At 56.7% G+C, this 17,484-nt stretch overlaps 5 protein-coding genes across 5 annotated transcripts; 1 reads left to right on the top strand and 4 right to left on the bottom strand.

The window, feature by feature from the left end:
• Positions 1-115: 115 nt before the first annotated feature.
• On the bottom strand, positions 116-3,602 carry HRG_11028 (ABC-2 type transporter domain-containing protein; the record flags this gene model as incomplete). Its single annotated transcript, XM_044869498.1, has 5 exons — positions 116-1,177; positions 1,232-2,811; positions 2,879-3,169; positions 3,262-3,374; positions 3,445-3,602. 5 exons carry the CDS (start codon positions 3,600-3,602, stop codon positions 116-118), a joined length of 3,204 nt encoding a protein of 1,067 aa, XP_044715449.1.
• Positions 3,603-4,670: 1,068 nt separating this feature from the next.
• Positions 4,671-7,073, bottom strand: HRG_11027 (centromere DNA-binding protein complex CBF3 subunit; the record flags this gene model as incomplete). The annotated part of the gene is made up of 4 exons (XM_044869497.1): positions 4,671-5,998; positions 6,093-6,529; positions 6,709-6,832; positions 6,902-7,073. The coding sequence occupies 4 exons, from the start codon at positions 7,071-7,073 to the stop codon at positions 4,671-4,673; spliced, it is 2,061 nt and encodes a 686-aa protein (XP_044715448.1).
• A 456-nt stretch (positions 7,074-7,529) lies between these two features.
• Positions 7,530-9,947, top strand: HRG_11026 (elongation factor tu GTP binding domain-containing protein; the record flags this gene model as incomplete). The annotated part of the gene is made up of 4 exons (XM_044869496.1): positions 7,530-7,558; positions 7,624-7,735; positions 7,806-9,832; positions 9,893-9,947. The coding sequence occupies 4 exons, from the start codon at positions 7,530-7,532 to the stop codon at positions 9,945-9,947; spliced, it is 2,223 nt and encodes a 740-aa protein (XP_044715447.1).
• Positions 9,948-13,795: 3,848 nt separating this feature from the next.
• HRG_11025 (ribosomal protein s8 domain-containing protein) lies at positions 13,796-14,296 on the bottom strand (the record flags this gene model as incomplete). Its single annotated transcript, XM_044869495.1, has 1 exon — positions 13,796-14,296. One exon carries the CDS (start codon positions 14,294-14,296, stop codon positions 13,796-13,798), a length of 501 nt encoding a protein of 166 aa, XP_044715446.1.
• An 813-nt stretch (positions 14,297-15,109) lies between these two features.
• Positions 15,110-16,867, bottom strand: HRG_11024 (FAD binding domain-containing protein; the record flags this gene model as incomplete). Its single annotated transcript, XM_044869494.1, has 5 exons — positions 15,110-15,497; positions 15,555-15,880; positions 15,945-16,367; positions 16,418-16,635; positions 16,756-16,867. The coding sequence occupies 5 exons, from the start codon at positions 16,865-16,867 to the stop codon at positions 15,110-15,112; spliced, it is 1,467 nt and encodes a 488-aa protein (XP_044715445.1).
• Between the last annotated feature and the right edge of the window lie 617 nt (positions 16,868-17,484).

Below are 17,484 nucleotides of genomic sequence, written 5' to 3'. Positions count from 1 at the left end.
GATTTACATCGTAACTGGTATGAAAAATACTTACCCTTCGAGGTTTACAGGTAGTCCTTCCATGTGCTCCATTCAGTGGCCGACGTGGGCTAATATCGCATATCGCGCCACAGTCCTATCGCTTCTCAACAAGGAGAACATGCATGGCTGCGTACGCTAGAATGATGAATGAGAGAGCAAAGATGCCGAGATTTCGAATGTCGGCCCAAAGTGCGCTATTGTCGAATCCAAAAGAACTGAGAATGGCGGCGCCCGGAACGGTGATGTCCAGTCCATACTTCTTGTCGACAAGGGTGAGCTCCACCACTTCGTTGACGATGAGAGACTCGAAACCATAGTGAAAGATGGACAGGGTCTGCAGCCATAGTGCTCCGGCAGGTGTGGCGTCGTGGTTGAGCAGGAATCCGGCAAAGAGGAGACTGAACAACATCACCAAGCTTCCAATCAAGTTGGCGACACTTCCGTCTTTGCACACAATCCCGATGAAGAGACATATGGCCGCGGCGGCCAAGTTGAACAGCACCAGGACCAGCATGAATTTGAAGAAGTGGGCTGAATCGGGGACCAAACCGGTCATGGGATATATAATGGATCCCATGAGAATCGGAGGAATGATTCTCAGCGGGATTATGTCAAAGAGGACCTTGGCCGTGAAGTACGTGGCAGGGGCGTAGTATCCGTTGGCCCGCTCGCGCACGAAGAGGAGGCGCTCAGTCGCAAAGACGTTGAGACTTGTAAGCGTGCTGAAGCCGAACAGAGCTAGAAGGAAGAAGAAGAGGCCCAGGCGGTTCTGAAAGCCAGGGATATCGTCCGTGAGTCCGTAGAACAAATATCCGGAAAAGACCGCCAAGATGATGGCGATGGCATAGTGGGTAAGCATGAGCATCGGGTTCCGGTACAGGTTCTTCCATGTTCTCACTGAGAGGATCAGGAACTGGCGAAAGTAGCCGATGCGAGCGTAGCCCTTCCCTACAGCGCTCGTGTTGACGTCGACGTGGGGACCCTCGGGATCATAACGGGAGTTTGGCCTGTTGGCTTCTTCGGCCGTAGAAACAGCCTGCCTGATCTCCTCGCGCGTGCTGCTGGCAATGTCGGAGCGGGCGAAGGACTGCGTCATAATGTCTAAATCAGTGCCAGTGACTGCCGACGGTGGTAGATCGTGGGGGTCTTCCGGCGCCTGAGGCGGAAGGAGGTTGGCAGCAGGGTTCGTTTGGAGACGATAAACGCCGACCTCCTCGCCCCCGGCGTCCGACGAGGCGGCGGTGTCTATCGCTTGCTTCCTGCGCGTGAATAACTCTCGCTCCTGCCGCATCTTGACCGAATCACGACGCCAGTTTTTCGGCCGTGGAGACGTGTATGGCTCGGCGTTGCTGTCCTCCCCCGTACTTGTCCCAGAGATGCTGGCTATCGACTTGACTGCCTTTGTGCTGCTCGGGCCCACGCTGGCAGCATCAGCTACGACAGCCCCGTCGTCAAAGGCTACGCTGCTCCCAGCATGCATGGTGAGGTCGACGAGGTAATCGGCGATGTTGAACCCGGGCGGGCATTCGTATCCGATAGTATCGAAGTATGCTTGGCATTGCGAAAAGGGCCCGGAGTAGACAGTTTTCCCCTTGGCCAGGAGTAAGAGCCTGTCAAAAAGCGCCACGATGTTGGATCGCGGTTGGTGAATGGTGAAGATAACGGTTCTCTTGTAGCTCTTGGCCAGTGTGACAAGGCACTCGACGACGTTGTAGGCATTGAAAGAGTCCAGTCCGCTCGTGGGTTCATCCAGAAACAGAATGGAAGGACTCGTGACAAGCTCGCAGGCAATGCCAACGCGTCGCTTCTCACCACCGGAAATCCCGCGGCCCTTGCCTTCCTCAGAACCTATGAGCGAGTCGCGAATGTGGTAGATGCCCAACTCTTTTTCCACTTCAAACACTCTCTGCTCCTTGGAAGCACGGCTCATGTCTCGCGGCAGTCGCAGCAGCGCACTGTTGAGAATCGTTTCGTGAACTGTGAGCGTCGGGAGCATGGTGTCCTCCTGGTCGACAAATCCAACGACGTTTCTGAATTCATTATCACTGACCTTTTCGCCGTTGACATAGAAGTCGCCAGAGACTTGACCACGTTTGTTCTTGCGGGCTAAAATATCGAGAAACGTCGTTTTCCCGGCGCCAGAAGCACCCATGATGGCCATCACCTCGCCCGGGAGGCTGATGCCTTGAACACGAGAGAGTATTTTCTTGCCGTTGAGCGAGTAGGACACATTCTCAAAGTACAATGCCGCTGGTTTATGGTCGGTCATGAGCTTGGTGCCTTCGTCGTCGGAATCGTCGAGGCGAATAGCTCCGTACTTGAGTTTGCGGCGTGAAAGGAACCACGTCAGTATGATGACGGCAACGACAAATAGAGCGCAGCCCGCAATCACACCGGCGATAAGCGGCGTGTTGATTTGCTTCACTGGGCGCCTGTAACCCGGCACCTCGGTTTCATACAGGCACTCGCCCGCCCGGCAATCCAGGAGAATGCTCGAGTCGCCGATCAATTGGTGGATGAGCTTGTCCATCTCGGGCTCCCTGAATGCACAGTCGTGGGATCCGCCCGCTTTCGAGGCGCATTCGAATCCGCCCGGGCCCTGAATCGATTGCTTGAGGAAGTCACCAAGGTCGACCGAGCCATCTTTGCCGCAAAGCATGCGCCCCGGAATGCAACTGCAGCTCATGTGGTCACACTTGTACGAAGTGCTGTTCTTGGTCTCATCAAAGTTCGCGCTAGACTGGCAGCCAGTCAAGTGACAGTAGAACGATTCAACGGCGTCGACCCAGACTGCAGGCTTGTTGTCAGCGCGAGTTTCGAGGTGCTGGTCGGCGGACTGGGCAAGGGCTTTGCTCACACTGAAAATCACACTTCCCTTGCCTCTTCTGGCAGCTGAATGTCACTTCAGGCTTTTGCTTGCCGAGGAGAGTGGTGATTTGCTTGTTCGTGACCTTGCATATTTGATGATTGTGCTTGACAACCTCGCCGTTTTGGTAGCAGACACCGCCGTGTCCCGTCTCCGTTAGGGCATTGCAGGCCTCATCCTGCGTACACACATTGCAGTTGATACCGGTCCAGCCGTCATCGCAGTTGCACGTCTCGTCAGAGCGCATGGGCCTATCCTTTCCTCGACCCAGGGAGCCACAGACTGGGAGCGTATGGGCGTCAGGTCAGTAGGGCGTTTGGCAGCATGTTGGTGGGGCAAGGGAGAAGAGTGAGTGCGCCTGGACGTGGACATACGCGGCTCGAGACAATCGTCGCCCCCAAAACCATCCGGGCAGTCGCATTTGCCATTATATTCGTTGCATCCTGCGTATTGAGCACACGTATGCGCCGGTAAGAGGCAGTTGAAGCTGTGGGGAGAGTGGCATCAGAGACACGCATCGATGGCAAAATACAGCTTGGTTTCCGATGTCCACTTACCATGGTGGGCAGCCGTCAGGGCGATCACCCATGAGGGCCAGTTGCGCCCGTAGCATGTCGGCATTGCTATAGGTAGAGTTCGCGTACGCCGCGACGACGAAGGGCAGGCAAGCAGCAGCGATCCCGGAGACCAAGCTCCTGCGGCTAAAAGGTGCCATGACGCGGACTGGATGCGAGAACAACGGCGTTGTCGCGTGGAGGAGAGGTTATTGGAGGACCGAAAGGGGCGATGGCCGGTCTTCTGGTGACATCGAGGAAGTCAGTTCAACAAAGGGAGCTGACGGCATCGACCACCACGGAGCGTAGCGTCAGGGTGGGCTGCTGAGCTCATACAGGTACGTACCCCTTTCAGAGATACCTAGGTACCTACCTACCTATCTAGGTACCTACCATTCAGCTTGATTAGGTCCTTAGGTACCTTACTTACCTAGGTACCTTGGGTAGGTAGGTAGATACCTAGGTAGGTAGGTAGGTAGAGGTAGAGATTCCGTAAGTACCTACCTGTCTAAAGTACCTACTATTTGCGAGAATTTTCTGAGATTTTTACTTAATTAATTAATCAAAAAGCGTTTTATAATATTGAACTTCAAGATGAAAGCTTTATTCATCTTTTAAGGCGGTATAGAACTTTCTCCTAGCCTACCTAGCTTAAAACCATCAGCCACTTAAAGCTTGTCCAGGTACTACCTACTAGCCCAAGTCCTTAGGTACCTAGATAGCCGCTAGGTCAGCACGCTGATAATGATAAGCAGGACTTATCGTGGGGTCGATTTGCGGAGTAATTTCGGGAAATCGTATGCGATTACATATCTACCATCTGATAAGTGCCCGGCGCCGCGCACGCGAATATCTCCACGGCCAGCAGCCCAATCGAGGCCATTCCGGGGCCTGGGGACTACTCCACCGGCGGCGCGTTTGGTCGAGGAGCACTCCGTATAGGCTACTGTCCGTCGAGATATTTGCGTTGCAGCGCCGCGAATGGGTAATGGGGGGGCTAGGCTCGGCTACAGGAACTGCGAGATAGTAATGCACCGATCCTACGGCCCTTTGATCCTCAAAAATATGTCTAGTTACATGGATATAAATATGTATAAAGACTCTACGAGGCGGCTGGCTTACGTCGACGAGGGCGGTCCGCTTTCCCAGCCGGGTCCTCCGCCCCGACGGCCCTGACCTCGAGTTGGACCTGGTCCGGGCCTGGACCTGGGTCATCGGGCACGGGGTCCCTACCTGTACCCGTATCTGGCCCTGGCCCTGGCCCCGATCCTGGCCCCGCCGTCGGCGCTGTTTGAGCTCGTCGACGAGTCGGTTCGCTTCGGCCGGCGCGTAACAGCTCTAGCTCTGCAACGGCCGCCTCCTTTGCCGGACGCCATACGGGCCAACAGCTCGTCCCAGATCACCTTCCGGCGACAGAACTGCACTCTGACCCCGTTCCCGGCGCCAGCGGCTTCCCACGTCTCTTCCAGCTCCCGTACGGCCTTCTGACCTGCAAACCCTTCACCCCATTCCTTCCAGACGTCCCCCACCGTAAAGACCCTTGCCAGGGCTGTGACGATAGGCATGCCTGGTACCAGAGGCTCTGGGGCGGGGGCCGGGGCCGGGGCCGGAGCTGTATTGAGATTCAAGGTAGGTACTGTTGACGGGGCCGGGGCCGGGGCTGGGGCCAGCGCCTCTGCTGACCCGGCTCCGAAGTAGCCGGTAAAGGTGATAGGGACCTTGCCTTGGAGGAGGGCATCGAGGCCGCCCTGAATCCCGTCCAGCCGGGCCTGCCGGATGGCGAGCCGCTGACTATTCTGTAACAGGGCCTCCCGCGTGCTCTCTATGACGCCGCTTAGTTCCGGCAGCGCGCGTCGTACGAGCAGGCTTACCGGCTCCATAGCCCCTACCGCGGTGGACCGCACGGCGACGGCGAACTCGTCCCACTCGGGCCCGCCAAAAGGGGCGTAGGCGAAGAACGGTAGCGACGGGTAGCGGAGCTGTAGGACGGCCAGGTCCTGCAGAAGTACTATACGCAGGCGCCGCATAAGCTTAAGGAAGCCGTCAGCGGCTAGGTCGTCGTCGTCGAGACCGCCTTCTGCCCAGCATTGCCGGCGCGCCCGCGCCTCAAAGCGGGTTCCCACCTCGATCCACGGCCACAGCTGCTTTTGTAAGACGTACGGGGTTCGTGAGCCGCACGCGCGAGGAAGTAGTCCCCGGGAGGCCGAGAAGCCGGCGACGATACGCATGAACTGCCGCGGTAGGTGCGTAAGATATGCCTGGCAGAGCACGCTCTGGTTCCAGCGGCCGGCCTGCGAGATCTGGGCGAGCGACGTGCCATGGGTCTCCGCGTCCTGGGCGCCCACCCTGCGCGGGAGGTGCGTCTTCTTCGACGCGATAAGGCCGGCAGCGCCGAAGATACGCCAGGTCTCTTGTAGCTGCGTCGGGTACGAGAGCTCCTGCTCGCGGTCCCGCCCGACGAGGACCTTGATCCGATACCAGTCCTGACGGCGCCGGAAGGACGGGGGCGGTTCGCCGGCGACGTGCCAGCGCCAAAAGAAGAGCTGTGCTAGGGCCCCTTGCGTACAGAATAAGGGGTCCTTGTGCCGGAGCGCGCCCATAAACTCCTTCCTCGCCGTCTTATTTAGCTTGCCGTCCCGTAAAAGGCTTACCAGGCAACCACAGGGGTCGGGCCTCCGAAGGCGGATAGTCGAGTAGGGATAGGTCTGCAAGCTCCATCTTGCGCCGGTTCTCCCCCCGTAAGAGGTAGTAGTGGCCGAAGAGGAGGTCGACTCGCGTACGGAGGTTTTGCGGCGTATACGCGGCGCCAGTGAGAAGGAGATCCTGGATCCGAAGCCATTCATCGGGGAGGTAGCCGGCCTGGATCCCGTCGCTTCCGCGGTCTTTAAAGGAGGCGCGGTCGTGCTCCCCGCTGCCGGCCCCGTTGCTCAAGGAATCCTCGTACGGCGGCGCCCCGGGATTCTCCGTATTCGCGTTGCCGTGAGCCACCTGGAGCCTCCATAGCTCGATAACGGCCGCGATATAGGCGTCGATAGTGCCCTCGTAAGCAAAGACCCTTCGGTAAGGTCTACTGCAGCCGTCGCGAGGCCTGTGGGTGGCACGTAGCCCTCGCGGTCGTCAGCGAGCAGCTCGGCGGCCTCGGCCAGGGGGACCTCCAAAGCTTCGGCCAGGCTTTCGGCCTCTGCCATGGCCGCGGCCTCGAGCTGCTCCTGTTCGCGCTGTTGCCGTACCTGTACGGCCTCGCCGTTGCCGTTGCCCTAATCTTACCGCGCGCGCGGCTTCTTCTTCTGCGGCGGCACAACGCGTCGTAACAGGATATCCTCTTTGAGCCACGCCGCCAGCTTGTCCGGCGTTACGAGCTCGCCGTCGGGCCAGCTATAGAGCGAGCCGTCTGCTGCAGCCCGAGGCGTATGGCACCAGGCCTATACGCATTTGTCTGTTAGCCGCCTAGGGGCCGTACGTGACAGGGATCGAAGTGGAGGACCGGCCGGGGACGCGCCTTCCACTCCGCTGCTTCGCCGCGTAACTCCGCGTCGTGTTCGCCGGCTGTTCGTCCTTCTTCGCCTGGATGCCCGCCTCCGGGCGGCACGGGCGCGCTCGTCAGCTGCCGTGTACGAGTCGTCCGCGGCCATCTCGGTCGATCGGGCAACCTTCCTACGGGGCGAATGTCTGGGCTGGTTGGCCGGAAACCCGATAAGTCGGGTGGGAACTTATCAAATGCACTTATCAGGCGTCCTGCACACGATTTCACGGGCGGCGTTTTGCGGGCGATAAGTGGTCACGTGGCCTAAGTGAATTACGACGCAATTGCGGGCACCACCGATAAGCTGGCTGGCTGATAGCTGCGACAGCTCTCCATTTTTTTCTTTCAAGGTTATGTTCGTCGACGAGATTTCAAGCTCGCGACAGACGCGCGCCTTTTGCCGTGAAGTCATATCGCACACATCATGAGTGCGATAAGGGCCGCCCGATGGCCCAGCTGCCTTCTGTTCTCGGAGACCAAGCGACTAGTTTTGGGAACCGGGGAATCATGGGCAGCTGCACCTATCTCGAGCCGTCAGGCTGTCCGGGCCTTTGGCCACACCTCGATGCGCGTAGCAAGCGCTGCACAGGCGGCGTAAGAGCTCCTCTGATAGCTCCGAGTCACAGGGAATGAATGGTTGGTTGATGTCGTCGCTCTAGCCTCAAAAAAGCACAAGAAGACGCTGCGGGCCTGACTCCCGAGTACGTTGCCGCAAACATGGCGCCCGAAGAAGCCCAACGGCTGTCGCGAGTTCGCAACATTGGCATTGCCGTACGAAACCAGATCTCCACTTCCGATGCGCCTTCGAGGGCTGTCTCTGGCTGACATGTCGCGAGTGCAGGCCCATATCGACAGCGGGAAGACGACAGCAACGGAAAGGGTTCTCTTCTACACTGGCCGGATCAAGGCAATCCACGAAGTTAGGGGAAAAGATTCAGTGGGCGCCAAGATGGATTCCATGGAGCTGGAACGGGAAAAGGGAATCACGATTCAGTCTGCAGCCACGTTTTGCGACTGGAAAAAGACAGAGGACGGCGAGGAGAAGACATACCATTTCAACTTGATTGACACGCCTGGCCATATTGACTTCACCATCGAAGTCGAGCGAGCCCTTCGAGTCCTGGACGGTGCCGTCATGATTCTTTGCGCTGTCAGCGGCGTGCAGTCCCAGACCACCACCGTCGACCGCCAGATGAAGCGATACAATGTCCCGAGGCTCTCCTTCATCAATAAAATGGATCGCATGGGCGCCAATCCCTGGAAAGCCGTGGAACAGATCAATTCGAAGCTCAAGATGCCCGCCGCAGCTATCCAGATCCCCATTGGGGCCGAGGACGAATTCGAGGGCGTCGTCGACCTGGTTGAGATGAAAGCCTTGTATTTCGAAGGACCACGCGGAACCAAGGTTCGGGTCTCCGACCAAATACCTGGCGCTCTACTAGAACTGGCTGCCGAGAAGCGCCAAGTCTTGATTGAGAAGCTGGCCGACGTCGACGACGAGATCGCCGAACTTTACCTCGATGAAAAAGAACCATCAAAGTCGCAGATCAAAGCCGCCATCCGACGAGCAACCACCGCACGTGCCTTCTCCCCAGTCCTAATGGGATCTGCTCTGGCCGATAAGGGAGTCCAACCTATGCTCGATGCTGTTTGCGACTATCTCCCGAATCCATCCGAGGTGGAGAATACTGCCCTGGACAAGACCCAAGGCGAACGGGCGGTCAAGCTTGTACCATACAACTCGCTGCCCTTTGTCGGGCTGGCCTTCAAGCTGGAGGAGAACAACTTTGGACAGCTTACATACATCCGCGTCTACCAGGGCATGCTCACCAAGGGATCGTACCTGTACAACTCGAGGACAGACAAGAAGGTCAGAATCCCACGCATAGTTCGCATGCACTCGAACGAGATGGAGGATGTGTCTGAGGTTGGCGCCGGCGAGATTTGTGCCGTCTTCGGCGTTGACTGCGCATCGGGAGACACCTTCACGGATGGGGGGCTCCCCTACATCATGTCATCCATGTACGTGCCGGACGCTGTCATGTCGCTGTCCATCAGGCCGAAGCGCACTACCGAAGCGGACAGTTTCAGCAAAGCGATGAACCGATTCCAGCGCGAGGACCCGACATTTCGAGTACACGTGGACGCCGAGAGTGAAGAGACGATCATCTCAGGCATGGGCGAGCTGCATCTCGAGGTTTATGTCGAGCGCCTGCGTCGAGAGTATAAGACGGACTGTATCACGGGCCAGCCCCGTGTGGCCTACCGAGAGACGATTTCCCGACGTGCCGATTTCGACTACCTGCTGAAACGCCAGAGCGGTGGCCCCGGCGATTTTGCACGCGTGGCTGGCTGGATTGAGCCCAACGACAAGCCGGATGAGAACTACTACGAGAGCCAGGTCGTGGGCGGCCACATTCCAGACAAGTTTCTGACGGCCTGTGCCAAAGGGTTCGACCTTTCCTGCGAAAAGGGTCCCCTCCTTGGCCACCGCGTCATCGGAGCGAAGATGATTGTCAATGACGGAGCCACTCATGTTACCGACTCCTCGGACTATGCTTTCAATCTCGCCACACAAATGGCGTTTCGCAAAGCCTTCCCTGATGCTGGTGGTCAGGTCTTAGAGCCGCTGATGAAGACGACCATTACGGCTCCCAACGAATTTCAGGGCAATATTCTGATGCTCATGAACAAGAGAAACGCTACTATTCACGACACCGACATTGGAAGCGAGGACTTTACACTAATTTGCGACTGCAGTCTCAATGCCATGTTTGGGTTCAGCTCACAGCTACGGGCGGCGACCCAAGGGAAGGGGGAGTTCAGCATGGAGTTCAGCCACTACGCCGCCGCACCCCCTCATCTCCAGTGGGTTCCAATGTCCGAACGTCTCGTAAAGCAGCTTTTCTGACAAGAGTTCCGCCACAGGAAAGAATTGATTGCCAAATATCAGGCCGAACTCGAGGCGAAGAGAACCAAATGAGCAGTTCGGCCGAGCACTTCTTGCGAGCAGATTTGGTTTGTGTGTGCTAGGCAAGCTGTTCTGCACATCGTGCTTGCACCCCAGTTTCTTGTACTACAGTTTCTTGTACTATACGAAGATTCAACCTATCTTTTACGGTTGCGCTTTAGCATCCTACGACACTCGGCGGTCCCGTCGCCTTCTTCTATTCCAAGGAGAACAGATGTCAGAACAATTTTCACGGGACATTTTCTGGGTAGGTTTCTGGACTGGCAGGTGGAAAAGAGAGCGATCTAGAGGGGAACTGACTGAAAGGGGCATGACATCACGCGGAGGTATATGCGTGCTTTGAGGAGCAACATGGGTAACGCAAATGCAAAGAAGGGAAAAGAGGGAGAGTTGGCGCTTATTTTCTTGACTTGTACAACACTTGGAGAAATGAGCTGAGGCACACGTCCTCGTCATTGTTGTATGTTGAAAAATATGGACCGCCGGGTAGAATAGCAGACTGCAAGATATTCTAGAGGGTTGTAGAGGGTTGTTCCTTATATAAAAATAATAATTACTAGAGCCCCCTTGGGATATTAGTATCTAGTATAATACTTTATATGGAATTCCCCCTTGGATAAGTACTTTGGAGCTGGAGTCATATTAAGTCTAACGGTACTCTATAGGTATGGAGAAGCAATCGCGGCTTAGTCTCGGGCGGGTATTTCTTAACTCTGGCAAGGTATCCCTCTCGGCCGTTGGCTGCACAGAGGTACCTTGTCGGTAGCCAAGAGTAACACCTGCCTTGCCGACCCCGGCAGTAACCCTGACCGCAGCTGTAAATTGCCCCTGTTGACCACGTCTCCCTTTCGTGGCCGTTTTCCCTTTGTCTCCCCCAGGCCTGCATCCTGCGCTGCATCCAGATATCCATGCGTCATCCGTGCCTGCATCTTCTCGGAGCATCGCGTACACCGCCAACAATCTCTTATCGACGTCTCTGGTCGTGGCGACGCCCGGCACCATGAGCCAGGTTAGGAACCTGAGGGCCATGTTCGAAAATAAAGGGGACAAGAGTCCACCTGACAGAGGGAGATCGCCTGGTGTCTCAACCTCATCCGCAAACCCCGTAGGTAGGTACGGGAGGTCTGCCCATACCTTCTCTTCACCTCGAATCCCTTACTCCGTCTCTGCCTTGTCATCGGCGGGATGCCTCTCTCCCCCCTTCTCCTGCCTCGTATCTGCGCATCACATCATCGTTGGTGCAGGTCCAACACCTATCCTGGCCGGCCAAGATGCAACGCCACTGGCTGCGTGGCTGATCAAAAGTTCTCCTCGCAGGCGCAAATGGTACCGGGTCTCCTAGACCGCTCTCCAAGGTTCGCACAAACTTTGTCGCCATCGAAAAAGACGGCCGCATGGGCCTCCGGCGAGATCACAGTGGAGAGTCCAGTTTGTCTAGACGTCGTTTGAGCATCGAGACCGACGCAGAGTCTACTTCGACATTCCCAGATAAACCTGCCGCGACATCTTCAGACGACGTCTCCAAGCCCATGCGCAGGCTGTTCGTCAGCGAACCCATCAGCGAACACCTACGGCCGTCCTCCGACGCACCGCTCCCCCCCAAACCTGCCGGCGCTGTTGGTGACAAGCCGAGCACGGATCCCGACAAGCAACTAGATCAGGAGCAGTCATCCACCGATCCTAAGCCGGCCGACATGGTTGCTGGTTCGTCCTTGAGCCCCCCCAGGAGCGGAGCCATGACACCCTCATCGTCAATCGAAGGACGTCAACCAGACGAGTCTCAGGCTGACACCTCCGCCACGCCATCAAAGACATCCGGAGCAGTGACGAAAAAGCCCGGTGCGAGCAGCCAGGCTCCTGTCGGGTCTCAGAAGAAGACGGTCGCGAACGGATCACAAACGGCCAAAACTTCCGTTGTGGCGTCGAAAAGTGACGCCAACAAGCCCGTAAAGAAAACAGTTGAGAAGTTGAGCACCAGACGGGGGGACACAACTGCCAGTACGAGAATCACGACCACAGGACCCAAGCCCAGGTCCAATCCTTCGATCACGACTCAAAAGCCCCAACCCTCAAAAGGAATAGGCCACGGGGACACTGCTCTTTCAAAGCCGAAGCCAAAATCCACCACCAAGCCTGTCAACATTCCCTCCACTCTCACGGCTCCAACTGCCTCGTCTGTTTCCAAAGGCAACGTGGCGAGGCAGTCTTACTCGCGGCAGTCTGAAAGCTTACAGAGTCTGGATGCGCCCGCACACGCGACTACTCGCGCGAACCCGTCAAGAGCATCCGCCTCGGCCCAACCGGCAAATCGGCCCAAATCTGCGATAAGCCGTCCAAAGCCTAGCGTTGGCCTTCCGCCCAGCAGGTCTTTCGAACCGGACACGAACGCTACGAAGCGTAGCAGCCACGTTGACGAGGGTTTTCTGGCGAGAATGATGAGGCCGACCCAGGCTTCATCGTCAAAGACAGCGGAGAAAGTTCCCTCAACACCTCCAAAGAAGACAGCCCCTCGCCCGTCAACAGCAGCGGCTGAGCGTCATCCACGACAAGCGGCCAATGTACGCAGACCGGTCCTTGCCAAGGACCAAGCGAGCATAAAGTCTGAATCAAATAGCTCGCAGCAGGCGGAATCTGGCAGGACATCTGCGGACGTCGAGCATGAGCTATCCCAGCCGGAGCCCATACACCGAGTAATTAGCGTCTCCAAGGACGCAAGCGAGATCCCGACGCCTCGGGCGCGAGATTCCGAAAAGCCAGATTCACCAGAAGACAACCTGCGTGTCGAATCAGGCGAAAAGGAGGCTGCAAGCCCCCCAGAAGCCGGCCCGACAGAATCGCAGGTCGAGCTGCTAAACGCGACAAGCCCCTTAGACCCAATTGCGGAAAAGGCCACGGTTCCCGAAACTGCATGTGTCGAGACAGCCGAGGAGGTCATTGACGTCGCACAGGAATTCGATCTGGGTCAACAGCCTGTGCAGCCGGCCAACGTGGAGCCACTACCTTGTGCCTCTCCAGTCGACAAGCCTGCTCCTGGATTGACCGGTGCCCATGTGACGGAGGCAAAATCGCAAGCAGACATTCGAGAGAGTGCTATACTTGGAGAGCGGCCAGCCATATTGTCGGACTCTTCAGACCCGTCAAAGCCCACTGCAGACATTGTTAATGATGAGGAGGTTGAGGCAAAGGAGCTTGTCGCAGAAATCTTTGACAATGCATCAAAGTCCACGGCTCCAGATACGATGAAGGACGAAAAGATTGAGGACGACGTGGTACATGGCTCTCCCCGGGACGCCGAGAGTCAATGTGAGTCGCAAGGCTCAAGCCTTCACCCACCGCTGCCAATAGAGCAGGAAACAAAGAACGTTGAATCCGAGCAGAACCTTCAATAGCCTGCCATGGCCGCGGTGGAGCGGAGACAGTTCAGTTCACCGGGTCGCGTGAAAGGGCGAGTTGATCGAAGACCAGTTATTACGCAGCTCTGGTTACGAGACTTCAGACTCTCCGGGCTCTGATGGTCCCTCCTATGATTTTCTTCATTGGCGCAATCTTGTTGAGGCGCATTTAGTTCTCCAAGATACCTAGGATACCTGACACGGACAGCATTGACAATTAGGTAGCCGGTGGATCGCGCTCGCTGTGTAGAGTAAATTGTACAATCCAGAGGGTTGCTCGCTGTTTGGGCAGTAAAAGGTCTGGAATGCCCCCGTGACGTGCCCCCTTCCTTACTCGCTGCACTGCGTCACAAAAGATGCTGCTTCTGGGTCTTCCTGCAAGGCCCAAGATTGCGTGGCGAGATGAAAACCAGGGAACACTACTGGTGTAAACAGCCTACTATACACTCTAGAACCGTCGCCCCCGGCTCATAACACGCGACAGATAAGGATCCCTCCAACTTTTCGATCCAGTGCCTCTCTCACCTCGAGGACCCCGTTCGATGTGCCCAAGAACATGCACTCGCCCATGTTCAATCCCCGAACGACGCCGCCGCTGACCTTGGTTTGTCTTCCCCGTGCCAGCTTGTCAAGCTCCTTGATGGTAGCTGTCATAATGCGGCTAGGGGTGCTGACCGTCGTGGCCTTGGACAGGACGGGTCGACCGTCCCAATACTTCATGCAAAGCCATAGCCTCGACTGAGCGACGTTTGCAGTAGTGAGGACCTCGGGGGGCTCGGAGACCATCTGTTCCATCGTAGGTGGTGACTTGCCTCCACGGTAGACGGCGGAGAAGAAGCCGGAGCGGTGCATAGCAAGAGCAAGCCGTAGGTTGTACTTTGTGTTCTTGACCGAAGTAATGCCCAGCCGTGCCTTGGAGACATTCTGCAGGTGCGAGCACATGTTTGCAACGTTGAGAATCGAAGGCATGGTGGGCAAGTGTGCACGCGAGAGCGGCCGAGGAGTTTGAGGTGGAGAAACGTGAATTCGGGTTCGGGGTTCGTGCCCAGGTGCGACGACGGCCTAAGCCCGAGGATCCTTACGCTCGACGCCGTGATGGGAAGCTCTTGTTACAAAGGACGAGAGCCAGTCAGTACGGCAGTGCGTCGCAGATTGAGTGGCGACGGGACACATACAAATATTTCAGCGAGCCCACCGATAGCCGGCCAGCTTATCTCTTGAAGTGGCGATGGGGGACTTTCTTGCGTTTGAAAGACGACGCGAACCCCCGAGCCGAGGGCTCACTCAGCAGCAGACCACTCGAAATTGACCCGCCAGTTAACCAGGCAGTGCTGCGAGTTGGAGGCGCAAAGGAACTTGGCGTGATGCAGACTACGGAGCGAGCTGATGATAATTCCTAGACTACCAGAAGGATGTGACCTGAGCTGACTAAGCATTCCCTTCTGTCCATTGCACCCATCCGGGCCAAACACTACAGCGGTTTTTCAGAACTTCAACGAAGAGGCATAAGACATTCCCCGGGTACAGCCAGAACGCATCAAATCTTTTACACAGCAGACTCGCGGTAATGCTCCCTGGTCTCATACTACTACTTTGCACAGTCCGACCCGACTCAATGCTTCTATCCGCAGGCGCGCCATGGTTCCAAATTTCGCGCCGCAGCGCGACTTGCGGGTTCCCAAGCTTGTGAGGTCGGTTGCCCATGTCGGCGAGTATATGGTTGAAGCAGTGGCGGCCGGAAATAAATGTACAGGTTGCTCCAAGAAGCCAAAGGTCCGTCACTTAGCCCGAACGGGCTGCGTTCATTCCCAGGAGGCTGTAGAGGCCGGACATGAGGGTTCGGCGATGTCTGCATGCGAGGGCCAGTCCGGTGACGGCAAAAGGGCTGGCCAGTAATCCCACGAAACTCCACAATAGAACCCTCCCCTGGTGGTCGCTCTGCCGGACGATGTCGGCGTAGGGCTCGTTGCTAAAGCTAACCCGTGAATACTTGGTATGCCAGCCGAGGCTGGGAAGATTGGTGCTCATATATTCTTCGAGGAACTTGCGAAGCCGGTACCGCTTGGAGAGGACGGATGATCTCATCTCGACGTAGTTTTGCAGCGCCAACTCGTTGATGGCATGGGCGTCGGGTTCTCGCACCGCCGAGTACTCGGCCAACGCCTTGGCCCTGCTAATAGGGAGCATGACCGCGGCGTTGCCCTTGTCATTGAGATGATTCTCGGACACATCGACATGCTTGTCGAGCACGGAAAAGAGAATGCGCACATCCTCCATTCCGGCGTTCATGCCTTGCCCGTAGAAAGGAACCATGGCGTGGGCAGCGTCGCCGATGATGATGCCGGATGAGCCATGGTGGTATGGGCGGCACCTGAGGCTGATTAGCGGGAGATGGGGGTTTTCCTGGAAAGACGAGATGAGGCTTTCGCTGGGTATCAAGTCGGTGACGCCGGGGAAGTGTTGGTTAAAGAAGGCGGGTAGAGTGCACGGATCATTCTCCAGCTCGGCAAATTGCCTGCTTGGGAGGAACAGGGTGCACGTAAAAGAACCGTCCTAGGGTGAGCCGGGGTCAGCAGCCTCAAGGCATTCGAGATCTGGTTCTGCAGAAGGGGAATACCTCGCTTGGTATGGCAATGAACATAAAGTCCTTGCCTGGCCAAATATGCAAGTGATTTGGCGATATCTGGAATTTGGCCCACGGGTCGTCCTGGGAGGCAGTCTCTCGGGGGCCCAGTTGGAACTCGCACCAGAGGGTGTCGATGTACTCTTGTTGATAGTCCATACGGGAAAACTTCATGATGTGGTAGCGCACGGCTGAATGCGCCCCGTCGGCCCCGATCATGAGGTCGAAGCCAATTTCAATCTCTCTGAAACGGTCATTGGGCGAGGCGACCTGGTCTCGTGCCTCAAACCAGGCACGGCAAGCATTGAAGTCGGCTCCGGTCAGCTTGTGATTGAAGAAGAGCTTGACGTTGGGCATCGAGTCGAGGACATCGAGGAGGCGCGAGTTGAGACCCGAACGGTCAATTGCGTAGATTGCCTGGTGCCGAATTCAGCAAATGCCTACCGTGTAACAAAGATGACTCTCACCCGGCCTTTGGCGTCGTAGTCTTGGGAATGCTCGTACAAAGCCCGCGTGGGGCTCCTGCCGTGTATCATGCGGCCGCGCATGGGAATCGTGGCGTCCATGATGGATTTCAAGAGGGTCGGGTGGCCAGCCAGTCGCAGGGCGTGTATCCCACGCTCGGACACGGCCAAGTTGATGGACTTTGTGAAGTTGAGAGGCACGATGCCTGGGTTTCGCAGATCTGAAGTCGATTAGGAAGAGTCTCGTGAACACAAGCGGCTTGCGTCTTGGCGTTGAAGAATGGCCATGGCGGCGAGGAGGCGGCTGGATCAAGGGACACATTGCCACTCCGCAAGCATACCTGGACGCAGCTCGTACACCTCGACCTGGTGGCCTCTCTGGGCTGCGTACAGGGCCGCCAGGGAGCCGACCGGCCCGGCGCCGACAATGACCGTCTTTTGGGGCGCTTCCATGGCAGAGGGCCGTACGTACTGGCGAGTTGCGGGAGAGACCTCAGCAAGAGTGGAGAACGCGGGGGTTTATGTACTATTCGTCCATCTCTCTCGTGCCCCTACGGCGTCTTGGGCCATGGCAAGACGCAAGGGATCCTGAGTCCGTTTGGGAGCTGATTCTCTCGCGTCGCCGGAAAAGTGGAACCCGCCACGGATATCCTACCGCCTCCATGTAGATGTAGAGGATACGTGCTTTCGTACAGTATCTGTGATTTGGACCATGGTTCGGATCCCGAATGTTCCATCCCGAAGCAAGACAAATCAAGTGCGGCATATCAAGGCTCTCAGGTTGCCAGGAATGGTGTCATTACTTTTAATAAGTCTTTTAGAAAGTTGCTAGGGATGCAGAATGGTGCGTCAGACGCCTTATGTAAGGGATGAGCCACGAATCCTCCTTACATAAAAATGCACATGCCCAAAATGCCGTCTACTGTAATTACTTCGCACCGACCTAGGTACCTGGTACTCAGGAACGGGATGTTCCGTACTTTCCAGGGTAGAGTTATTTTCGCGCCTAGGCCCTTTTTCACATCGTCAACTTCGTTCTACGAGCTCCTCGTCGGTGCCCGTCTGCCTCC

This window comes from Hirsutella rhossiliensis (genome assembly GCF_020360975.1).
Source record: "Hirsutella rhossiliensis strain HR02 chromosome Unknown scaffold00018, whole genome shotgun sequence".
In the NCBI taxonomy this organism is placed as follows: domain Eukaryota; kingdom Fungi; phylum Ascomycota; class Sordariomycetes; order Hypocreales; family Ophiocordycipitaceae; genus Hirsutella; species Hirsutella rhossiliensis.
The sequence above is the reverse complement of the archived record's forward strand: the minus strand, read 5'-3'. Positions and strand labels throughout refer to the sequence as shown.